Raw genomic sequence first — 12,323 nt, forward strand, 5'->3', positions numbered from 1 at the left:
TGAAAATTCAAAACATAGCTCTTATTTTAAATATTGGTTCTATCGGACTAGGCCAGTAATTCCCTTTAAATGGGCGGTGTAATTTTAAATAATAAATTCAGTGAAAAAGATTTAGCTTTCAATTGGATTGAGATATTTCCCTTTGCTTCTTTACATGTTACAATTTAACCCACAAAATATTTGAATACATACATTTATGAATTTAAATGGTTACTGTTTAATTTTTAATTCAGATTTTCTGTAGACAAAACCAACTGGGAGAACTGCTTACAAACTCTATATAATCCCGATACTAGTAGACATACAGCTAAAAAGTTTTACATTTTAATCTCCAAATAGTATAACAATTCCATCTAGCGTCATAAGCGTGAACTACAAGTTAGTTTCAAGTGTTGTCGCTAGATCATGTGGGCATCTTAATTCTTTGCATTTTGTTTTTTTAACATGAAAGAATTTTTATCCTGAAATCTTTAGACCCAGAAGACGATCTATTTTATTTCTAAAAATTTTCGATAATCAATTAAAAAAATACTAAATTCTTGCAGGAAATTGAGGCTGCTCAATATAAATATAAATATAAACCTAAACCTAACTCCGAAGAGGTTTCTTGCAAGAACGTCAGATTTTAAGATTTAGGAGGGGGCTCGCTAAGTTAAACCACTTGTATAATCAAAGTTACTTTCTTTAATTAGGGAGTGTTATCGCTGGGTAACTTCTCCCCTCAATTAGTTAGTTCGATGTCAGTTATTGTCATTGTTACTTATAGCGTGTCTAGCGCTGGTGTAACTTTACAAATAAATAAAAAAAAAAAAAAAAAAAAACTTTCTTTAATTAATAAATCCGTATTTATTACGGACGTAGGATTGAAAAGCAGCTAATTAAATTATGACAATCTGATATGTTTAAATCTTATAGGAACCACCAGCACGTGATATGAACTCTGTTTAGAAGCAGGTAAGGTAATTTTAATTTGATAGCAGATGGAGAAGGTTACCGTCTTATAAGTACCATGAGTTTTGAGAAGCCAAATTCAAGCCGGTTAATGATTGATTATCTCCTCTAAACGAATGTATTCATGATGTATTCATATTGAGTCATGCCATGAAATTCACAAGAATTAGTTTTATTTACATAAGTTACACCTCTTGGATTTTGTTTTGAAGTCTTTCATAACTTTAAGTTCAGTAAGTAGCTAAATTCAAAACTTAGAATTTTAGGTTAATTTTTTTCTTTATCTATTGACTGATTCCAGAGATGAAAGTCGATAAAATGATAATTAATGTTTGTAAAGGTGAAGTCTGCGGTTTGTAAAACATGTGTGATACAATTAATGATTATTCTCTCCATGCAGTAAGCTGTCAATAAGCAAAATTACTTTTATTATTATTACCGTTTTAGACGATGTCAACCGTTGACCATACTTCAGCTTTTGCTGTTTATTCTGGGCTAGGAGGCAAATTATCAAAAAGTCAGCGCCGACGAAGAAAGAATAAAGAAAAAGCGAAAAATATAGATGCAAAGAAAATTGATGAACCAAGGACAGTTTTATTGGAAAATAAGAAAAAACGAAAGAATGATGACATTGCCAAGAATACACAGAAGAGCAAAAAACAAAAATTACTTGAGTTGAATGAGGTAAAAACATCAATAAATTGTTCAAATTTACTTTTTGAAATTTAAAATTCTGAGTCCTTAATTTTTTAGTGGTTCTTAGATCATTCCATTTAGTACCTAATTCATGTTTGTGGTTCGGAGAGATGACCCAGAACCCCTTAAAGTATACTTTATTCTGCCCTGATTATTCGAGCAACTTTTCTAGTAACGATAACTTAACATTCAATATCCAGGTATATTGATCCATTTCGAAGGCTATTCTGAGAAGGGTCAATGCCAAATTCAAGATGCGAGAGAATTTGTCTTCTTTGCTTTTAGAACGTAAAGCAAGTTTTCTTGTTTTATGTATAATGAGTATGCATCCATTCTAATGTCCGCAGGATTGAAGTATCTTTATTTGGGGCTGTATTCTTCCACTTGATAGGTTGTCTTCACTATTACTTAGTGCACTACTCGTTAAATTGTAAATAGAATATTAAAAGTGCCAGTGATTGCTGTTAATTTTTATTTAAAATGACTATCCACTTTATTTTTAGGAGAAAGCCAAGAAGTTATCCAATGATCAAGTGCCAAAGTTACCTCCCAAAGAGACCCATGTCAAGAGTAAGAAAAATATGAAACCCAAATTGATTAACTCTGCAAAATCAAAAGGAGAACTAGAAATATGCAAGAACAATGGTGGGAAAGGTAAGAAGCTGGAGAGATTGAAAAGTGGAAAAACATTGAAAAAGAACAAAACATCAAAAAAAGAAACCGGATTCATGCCTCAGAAAATACAACTTCTAACTGAAGAGCAAGTTAAACGAGAATTACGGAATAAAGTAAAAGGAAATACGAAAAAATCAAAAGTCAAGAAATCAGAAGAAATTGAGGAAGTAAGTAAAAGTAATTCCGCTGTCATTCTTCTGCATGAAGAAAGTGAACAAGAGAATGAACAATCTGAAGGTTCGGAACCTGAGCTAATACCTTCAACTATGGAATCTGTTTTTGAAAGCGATGTAGTTGAGCAAGCGACTACAAGCAAAAGTAAAAAAGAAATAGTACCTAAACACCAGACTGCGGAAAAGGATGAAATTAGAACTTTAACATTTCCTCAAAAACTATTTTCAAGCGGATTAAGAAACAGTTTAGAAGTAGGAAAAGAAGAATTTGAGAAATTGATATCCCCTTATAATTGCAGTTTATTTTTTAAGTAAGTACTTAGTAACTTTCTTAGTTAAGATTAGATGCTACGATGGGTTAGGTCATAGGCCTCTAAAGTGTCATTTAGTTGGAATATATATTTCTAACGATGAATCTTCTAACTTGTTATAATAACCGACCATTAGAAAAAGTATAATAGGCAGTTCTGTGAAGGTAGTATAAGGGATAGCTTCTCTCTAAACTGCTCTGAATAGGACTGTATATCAGGATGGCTCAGAAATAGATATGTTTCTCGAATTCCGAGTTTAAAGGATATCACTTGACCAATTGTTGGGATCCCATACATGGGAATAATACTTTTTTAGTTTCTTATGATATCTTCGCAGATAAGAGCCAACCATTTGAAAATTGATGGTAAGTGCTACCTTGCTTTTATCAAAATTCCATTTATTAATGTGAATCCTTGTGAACTCATGCAATATTTATCACAAATACCAAATTTTAAGAAAACTTAGGTATGAAAAGTTGATTGTGCCATACTAGTTTTTCTTTAAATGTGAAACAAGAATCAGTTAATCTTTTCTTCAAACAATCTTTTCAATACTTTTATTTGAACATCAACATTTAATGTTTTGAAATTTTGACCGTTTTCTTCATATATGCAACCATTTATTGTTCTAGACAACACTGGGAGAGAGAACCTCTTGTCATTCCTAGTGGTTCACATAATAAATTTGACTACCTCATCAGCACCAAATTAATTGACACTTTTTTGAGAAATCAGGTAATAAATTTGTAATAGCAGATATTATCAATCTTCAATGTTACATGTTATTTATTGTAATTACATAACTTTCTGTTATAGACTGTTATGTTTGGTAAGCATATTGACATCACTTCGTATAAAAATGGTGTCAGAGAAACTCATAATCTAGAAGGAAGGGCTCTACCTCACGTTGTTTGGGACTTGTATAACCATAAATGTTCAGTAAGGTTACTTTGTCCTCAAGCTGCTTTTCAAGAGTAAGTTTATTCATTAAAAGAAGTCCCGGGTATTTCTGAGGGCAACTCTAATCCACACTGAATGTGGAATTCTTGCCATGTTTTATGCCTTTTTACATTAAGAGTAGTTTTCAGTTAATTAATAATCTAAATTACTTTTATCAATACAACATTTCATATATCTTTTTTTTTTCAGTGTTTTCCTCATGAATTCCAAATTACAAGAGTATTTTGGATGTTTTGTTGGAGCTAATGCTTATTTAACACCTCCAAATTCACAGGGATTCGCTCCTCATTATGATGATATTGAAGCTTTTGTATTACAAATTGAAGGCTCCAAAAATTGGAAAGTATATAAACCCAGGTGCGTTTTTATGTTTATCTACTTCATAACTAAATAAAAATGTCGATGGTAGAATGTTTTCTTAAAAGTAAGCTGAAAGAAGAGCTACTAAAAGAAACAAAAAATTCTTGCGACATCTTATATATACTTATTTTTGTTTGTTTCAGAAATAAATGTGAAACTTTACCTCGTTATTCTAGTAAAAACTTCAATTCCTCTGATTTGGATTTAAGTAAACCTTATATGGAAGTTACCTTAACACCAGGCGATTTGTTATACTTCCCCAGAGGGTATATTCATCAAGCAAACGCCACTGACACACATTCTTTGCATTTAACAATCTCAGTTTATCAGAAGAATGCTTGGATTGACTTATTAGAAAAGGTCTGTATTTATCTTTCAGTAGTGTTTCTTTTTCCTTGTAAGAGATAAGTTTAAAATAAAAGGTATAATTGTGCTCTCTCTGGTGTTTTTTGCCTTCTTTTCAGTATCGTTTTGTCTACTTCATCGTTAAATTTATTTTATTTTATTGTGTTGTCCTGATCTTAAATATTTTTTTCTTTTTTCCTGATAGGCTTTGCCCTTAGCACTGGATAAAGCCGCCCAAGATGATGTAGAATTTAGACGAGGACTACCTTTAAACTTTTTGAGACAAGCAGGCCTAGTCTACAATTGTGCTTCATCGCGAAAAATCCTAATCAAATCGGTAAAAGAAAAGATTTTGAAATTAGTAAAATATTTAGATATAGATCGCGCTGTGGACATGATGGGAGCTCAATTTGTAACGGATGCATTACCGCCATTGTTGACTGAAGGTAGATTACTATTCTTACTATTTAACTTATCTTTTATAGTGAGCTTACATATTAGATTACATTTATTTATATTAAGAATTTTTTTGAATAAATTTTGTAGAAGAAGAATCCAGATGTGTATTAGCCAACGGACTGCGGATGGAAGAAAATGGTCGCCTTAAAGGAAGTATTGAATTTTCTGAGGAAACTAAAGTTAGATTTGTAAGGGCTTCCTCTCAGAGGTAGGAAACCATTGCAATTTTGCAGAGTCTATTTTCCTGTCAGCCTGTATCAGATGGTTCATTTTGCAAGTTTTTTTTTTGCCCTATTAGGTTAGTCAGAGAAAAGGTGAAATTAGAAACTGGAATTGTCGAAGAGCAATTGAGATTGTATTATTCTTTGGACAATAGTTGTGAATATCATGGCGAAGAACCTCAATTTTTAGTGATTCCCGAAGAGTTTGTTGCTTCCCTTAAATTACTATTCCTGAACTATCCAGCTTTCACAGCTCTTAAATCACTACCTCTTGAAAATTTAGACGATCAGGTAATTTGAATTTTTATATTTTCTAGCTTAATCGATTTTTCAATTGAGGTTTTGGGAAGTATTTAAGGCTTTGCAGGGTAGAATTGTAGGCCCTACGTTCCATCTCCGACACGATGGAGGACCTTGGATTTAAAAGGTTTACACCCTTTGCCCAATCTATCTCCAAGGGAATGGTAGCCCTTGGATGTGTAGTGTGGGTGCTTGTTTGACGTGAATGTAGTGTTAGTGTATTGTGTCGCTATTGTACATGTGAAAGTGCATGGAGTACTGTGCTAGGAACCCGTGGGATTGCAACACCCAGGAAGCTGCAGGCAACAGCGACCCCCTGCGGGAAAGGTATAAAAGTCTATTTATTGGAAAAAGGTTTTACCAAGCGCATTGAACTAATACTGGGACTATTTCTTGTAGCGGGTAGATCTGAGCCGAGATCAGCTATCCTGGCACCCATATGAATGTCCTGTAGGTTCAGAGTACCTAAACGTTCAGAACTGAAGGCACACCAACTTTTGGTCCTTCATTTCTACTAACGCATTACATTCTTTAAGAAAATGCGGATCTAGTAATGCAGATGTGTTGTGGACAAACCGGATTCCGGTTCGCTAGCAACATATTTAGATGATCTTGGTGTGCCCTATTGCAATTCTAGTCAATTACTGTTTCTTTTCTAAAGAAGTATCAGTATCCAAACCAGCAAATTAGGAGTTATCTACTGTGTTTTATCTAAAGATGAACGTGGCTTTTCTGAAAAAGCCAAAAAAAAAAATCAACACTAATTTTATTTTATTTTTTTTAAGGCAAGACTAGTCGGTGATCTCTGGGATCGCGGTATTTTAATGACTGAGGAGCCCTTAGAAGAGAATGATGTTGTCGCACAATCTGACGGTGAAGAAGTTAGTGAAGAAATCGTTACAGATAATGAAACAGTTAACAGTTCCTTAGAAGAGCAGAACGAGGAAGTTAATGGAATGGAATTAAATAATGAAGACATATTAGATGAAACTATTGAATTAGTGGAAAATGATGGTTGCAATCAATCATTCCAAGTATATGAAAAGGCTATCAGTGAAAATGAAAAATTTGTTATTCCTTACGAAGCAGAAGAAGAAGATGAAGAAGAAAACGAAGTACAGGAAGAAGAAGAAGGAGAAGGGGAAGAAATTAATGATGAAGATAATGATTCGATTTTAAACTGCTCCTCATCTAGTTCAGATTTGGCAGATATTTCTGAAGTTGTTGAAGGAATGGACAAAAGCCTACAATCGGAAGAAGATTTTTAATTACTGAAAAAATTGTGCCTAATTTAAAAAAAATGTTAACAAGAAATAATTGTAAATACTTTCTTTTTTTTTTAATGTTTGTTTTATAATTGTAATTCTTTGTACATAAATAAATCAGATGTCTTCGTTATTTTGTTCTTGGTAATTGTTTTGGTTTTGTTATTTGTTTAATAATTGTAAATCAATGAAACGCTTTCATTTATTGCTAGAAAGGTTTTTCCATTGCTATAAATGTAAAAGCTACCTCCACAGAAGCTTGTTTTTTCAATTTTTTCTGTGGATATTACTTGGTAATATCTAGCCTTGCACAATTAAATTTTGAAATTCAACAAATTTATTTTTTCAAATAAAGCACTTCTTTAAGCGTGTAGTTACATAAAGAATCCGGATTGCTATAGTCAAAATTAGATTCATGTCTTTATTATATTATAATACAAATTATAGTGAGATAAGAACATTGAAGCAGTTTTTGTTTGTAAGGAAGCGCATAATAAGGAAAATGCATAGAATTCACCTTAAAAAGAAAAACCCTCATTCCATATAGTGTCTATCTATAACTGTTACAAGTAAATCAGTTTATCTACAACTGAAACTTTTTTCAACGGGCAACCAGGAGGAGAAAATTAGTTGGCAAAGAATTTTGCCACACATTTGTCAGGTCAATTAATGAGCTTAGAACATATTATTATAATGAGCAATAGAAACTATTATTACTTAAGTGACAAGAGTATTGGTACAGAATTTCTAGCAAACTTAAATGTAAAGATAAAGATTGTATTAATAATCGAAGAATAACTTTTTAATTTGTTAGCAGTAATGTTTCTTTAAAAGCGAATTGTTACCATTTTCCCTCAGAGTGTAAATAGATTTAAATGTAACTTAACGATTTAAATTATTTTGTAAATATTTATTTAATAATACAGAACTTATTATTTAAGCTCAGGATGTAAAAATTGAAAAGAAAAAATATTGAAGTCTACAGTTCTTGATCGGTGCTGCTATCTGTGCCTACGGTTAGAAACACAATTCCACAATCAACTTACAGTAGCTCTTGATGTTAGGGCAAAAGTTACTATCCGAATAACTTTGTAACATTGCCCTAGATTTTCAATACATTGTTATTAATATGACTTATAATATTGGGAATTAGAATTCCGTCTGTGATGATCTTAATTTGATTTTCATTGCAGCGAAACAATTTATAAGACGAAATTATATATAATTTGAGAAATATAATCCGTGTTCTAAACATATTCGCATAAAGAAAACCGAGAATACCGATTACAAAAGTGTCCCAATTATGTTCTGCAAATATATCTAGTAACTTTTTTTAATTAAAATTATCAACTTACCGGTATTGATGTTCTTTCTCTTTGTATTATTTCTTTTAAATACTTCATAGTCTTTTAAAATCATTCCTTCCAGCATATCATGATTAAAATAAAAATTAAGATGTCAAAAATAAATTATAGAATTAAGATAAATATAAAATTTATTATACATTTTATGCAGCCATACAAAACTTCCAGAATTGTTAAGTTGGTTGACATAAAGTAAAAATAATAGTTTATTTACAAATACAAATATTTACCATGTTAGTTGGTTAGTAAGAAATTTTTATTTTTTATAATAATCTTAATTAGAACAAAACAAAAAGCATATGCATAATACGTAATAAAATTCAATAATATAGCTAAGTACAAAATGGTTCGGCGTAGAAAAGTATAATTTCTACCATAGAAAATCCAAAATTAATTTATTATACTACAGTGCTTAAATATAATACTAACTATATGAAGTATTCAAATAATTTTATTGTTTTAATTAAACAAGAAATTTAATTAACTTAAACATCATACTCTGATAACTTCTAAATCATTGGCACTAAATATTGGCAAAGAACTTTACCAACGTTTTAACACTTTTAAAATACTTCTTTAATTTATAAAATAAAAATAAAAAAATCACTATAAAAATTGTAATAATAATAAAGAATTGTGGTCCGCACGATAATTTTTGTTGTAAATGATTTTATCTAAGAAAAGCAAACTTGTAATCAACTCACTTGAAGGGCCAATGAGCGATTCGCAACATTTTCCAGCAAAGTTTATTTTTTATCAAAACAGGTAACTGGCGAAACGTTTCTGCGGCTACACATAAATAAGCCACATAGATTGGTAATCCATTATCTGTATAGTAAATATCATCCCTGGTTTTCAATTCAAAATTTTATCCAAATATTTGAGAGCTAAGGGACAAGTTTATTCATATATAAGCAAAAAAACTTTTGCAATCTTTAGAATAATAATAAACTTAAGTAATGATTATCTTTTTTTAAATACTAAATTAATAATAAATGAGGCCCTTTTCTTTTAAAAAAAAATCTCTTCACAAAATTTCAGGTACTGAAATTAATTTTAACTAATTTTATACACTTTTAATGAAGTATTGAAGATTTATCTTTAAATTAAATATATCAAATCTCACAAGATATCAAACTCTTGTTACAATACTATAAATGGGGCTTATTTAGAATATAGTAGGCAATACTTTAAATGATTCTGCAAAGGCTATTCTTTAATTCGATGTTCTTAAAACAAAGTGTAATGATTTATTTCTATTTCTAAACATTAACATAACATATAATCGAAATTATGTAAAAGAAACATGAATTTGAAAGAAAAATAAATAAGAAAGAACAATACGGAACAACATTTATTAACGAACAGTTATTTCAAACGATTCGTTACCAGCAAGGACGTTAATAGTCAAAAGTAGATGAAACAATCAAGAAATAATTGTCAACCTTCAAATATGTATGTTATATCCATCTAACCTAATTTGTATTTTATACAAAAGGTAAATTTGGTGAAAAATACCAAAAACAACAAAGGTACATAAATATACTTCCAATGATTTGTGGTTTAAACTGTTGTCATTACAACTTTTGGTTGATGTTGTTGTTGATTTTGGTGAACAATTGGTCTTGAAAATTTGTCAGTAATTGCAGAAATATAATGGGTAAAATTTCTGGGCGGACGTAATTCATATGTAGATTTTGGTCGGGCACATAATAATGTCTCTTCTATGGTTTCTAATGCGTAATCAGGCAATGTGTCCACTTTATACTGTAGATAAAGTTCAGATGGTATTCTTTCTTCATTCGCTGGACGGCTGTTGGATTCCATTTGGATGTTAGAAACAGGAAAAAAAAAAAAAAAAAAATGTTATTAATTATTTATTTGATATTATAAACAGCAATTTTGTACAAGAGTTAATTTTCAAAGGGTTCATTACAATTGTAGAATCTCTGAGCTGAATTGTGGATGTATAAATTCTTTAATTAAAAAATATAGTGAAAAAAGTCGAGTCCCAAAACAGGAGCAAAAGAAGTTGAAGGTAACGATATCGGTAAGAAGTTTCAGAGGGGGGACTGGCACATACAATGGCAGACAGTGGATTTTTACTAAATGATGCCAGTTGAGATTGACGTTTCAAAATATTTAGATTTTAGATGATACACAATATCAAAATGCAGTTATGTACGATGTAAATTGAGAAAGCATAATTACAAAGCGTCAATTCTGTAAAAATCTAACTATTAATTGAGGCTTGTAAAATTACAGTAGTATTTAGAAGTCTACGGATGAGTGAATGCAGTACACATGCTTAAACATAATTCTACTGGAAATGCAGACAGCTGCTGGATCTCCTCGCGCCAGAGGCAAAGTAGGCAAATGGGATTCTCCACCATAAGGATAAGTCAAGCCCAAATTCAGCCAAGATGATTAAGTAATAAGAAATAATTATTTGTAAAATATAGTATTCGTTTTAAAAATGTAACCGGTGACTTCATTTCATCATTATTATAACATTACCTTTCTAAAGAGGGCTTCGCAAACCAAATTCCCATTATTAGATGAGGGATTTAAGTGCATCTTTTGATTGACTCTTTTTTTTTTTATCATATTTCCAAAAAAGTGATTTCCCATTTTCAAATCTCAGAAAAACAAAATGAAAGTAAGATCAAATTCATTCATACGAACCTTACTCTGACCCTATGATACAAATGTTCAGCAGTTATCGGTCCAGTGTTGATCACTACCACACTGATACCTAGATGAGCTAGTTCGTGACCCAAGGCGTTGCTAGCCCCAGCCACTGCATGTCTGGCCGCTGTGTATGCAACTACTCCAGCACCATTCCTGCATTCTCCGCTTAGGCCCACCGTTATTAGTCGTCCTGTTAGTAAATAAAAAAAAAAAAAACAAATCTTTAAAATTCTTGAAGAGTATTTATAAAATAAATCTCAATATGGTCTCAAAATTTATTTTAATTGTTTACAATTTACATTTTTAACGTTTACAAACCTTATTTATATTCTAAGCATGATTATGCTTTATTTAAACATAATATAAAAAGAGTTTTAAGTAGGTTTTGTTTCTCTTCTATGCTCTGACTTGAATTGGCTTAGCATTAAAAATTGTGACATAAATTGAGTCATGAAAATGTTAAGTCAACTTGCTAATTACGTGGTTGGTGACAATGGTTGACAAATTTAATAAAAGATTCAGCTGGTATTTGATGGAATTTGGATAATCTTTAATTTAAACAGTAATTAATAATTTTTAAGCTGAAATTTGCAGGGCATTTGACTAAAACCATCAAAACCAGCTATTTTAGAACCACTGCCATCACTTTTAACCCACATATTACCTACTTTCTCCTTTATAGTCAGGTAATTAAAAAGAAAACCGACTCATTAAAATAGGTGTACCAGTCAAATAAGCAGTCAAGTTTGAAGTATTTCACCTTTAGTAACTTTAAGCAGTGGTAAGAGTGCTCTAGCAGTCCTCAGTGTTCCGACGACATTCACCTTGAACATAGAATCCCAGAGACAGCTCTCCTGCACCTCCAGACGGCCTTTCACGACCACACCGGCCGTATGCACCACAGCCCACAGTCCTGCAAATAAGATAACATGTTGAGAACAATAGACGTAAAAATCTGGTGTAAATCAATACTTTTTCGTACTTCAGTAATTAAAAAGGCATATAAATAGCAAATTTTGTGAGAATTAATTAAAATCACTTTGAAAGTAAACGGATCCAATTGCGCGAAAGGCAAGGACCTGTATTGTTTAGAAGATACATCCCAAAGTATACAAAAGGGATATTTGTACGCGTAAAAAAAGAATTTAAAAACGTATTTTAGTAACACATTACCAAAGCCCAGTGCAACATGCGCTGCCGAGTCACGTATTCTTGGACGAGTGCCGTGACTGAATTGAATCCTCTTTCACTTCAAAATTACACGCTATTCGCCTTGCTCCGTCTTTCACTGATTAATATGATTTTAATAATGAGGAAATGACGGTGCTTAGTACATATTGAAAACAAAAAAGATTGTATTTTGTAAATGTACTAATGTAAAAGTAAAGTAATGCCTATTTGTTCAGGATGGACTTTACATCTAACTATCATAATTTGGTGTAGTGGACGGAGGCAACTAGCAAACATACTTTACTATGAATTTCTATATTATCATAAAATGCAAAGTCTAGACAAGGCCTATGACCAGGAATCAAACCCAGTACCACAATAC

General features: G+C 31.5%; 2 protein-coding genes across 3 annotated transcripts in view; one reads left to right on the forward strand and one right to left on the reverse strand.

Annotated features, from left to right (window-relative positions):
* The first annotated feature begins 744 nt into the window (after positions 1 to 744).
* Positions 745 to 6,864, forward strand: NO66 (Bifunctional lysine-specific demethylase and histidyl-hydroxylase NO66). Of its 2 annotated transcripts, none has more exons than XM_074125826.1 (11): positions 745 to 954; positions 1,399 to 1,635; positions 2,151 to 2,806; positions 3,439 to 3,541; positions 3,623 to 3,780; positions 3,956 to 4,123; positions 4,270 to 4,486; positions 4,677 to 4,917; positions 5,018 to 5,138; positions 5,229 to 5,442; positions 6,237 to 6,864. In XM_074125826.1, the coding sequence occupies exons 2-11, from the start codon at positions 1,402 to 1,404 to the stop codon at positions 6,717 to 6,719; spliced, it is 2,595 nt and encodes an 864-aa protein (XP_073981927.1). In that variant the 5' UTR covers positions 745 to 954; positions 1,399 to 1,401; the 3' UTR covers positions 6,720 to 6,864. The 2 variants fall into 2 exon arrangements, with proteins under 2 accessions (XP_073981927.1, XP_073981926.1); XM_074125825.1 differs by lacking the exon at positions 745 to 954 and adding an exon at positions 961 to 1,184.
* Positions 6,865 to 8,193: 1,329 nt separating this feature from the next.
* Positions 8,194 to 12,323, reverse strand: part of LOC141453090 (uncharacterized oxidoreductase YbbO) — a 134,885-nt gene continuing 130,755 nt past the window's right edge. The window contains exons 2-4 of the mRNA XM_074125832.1: positions 11,532 to 11,684; positions 10,766 to 10,961; positions 8,194 to 9,893 (exon numbers count right to left, since the gene is read on the reverse strand). Of these exons, the coding sequence (XP_073981933.1) occupies positions 9,644 to 9,893; positions 10,766 to 10,961; positions 11,532 to 11,684 (599 nt within the window). The 3' untranslated portion in view covers positions 8,194 to 9,643. The remainder of the gene's footprint in view (positions 9,894 to 10,765; positions 10,962 to 11,531; positions 11,685 to 12,323) is intronic.

Source organism: Rhodnius prolixus, unplaced genomic scaffold (genome assembly GCF_049639745.1).
Source record: "Rhodnius prolixus isolate KJV_2025 unplaced genomic scaffold, Rpr scaffold_3, whole genome shotgun sequence".
NCBI classification, from domain to species: Eukaryota; Metazoa; Arthropoda; class Insecta; order Hemiptera; family Reduviidae; genus Rhodnius; species Rhodnius prolixus.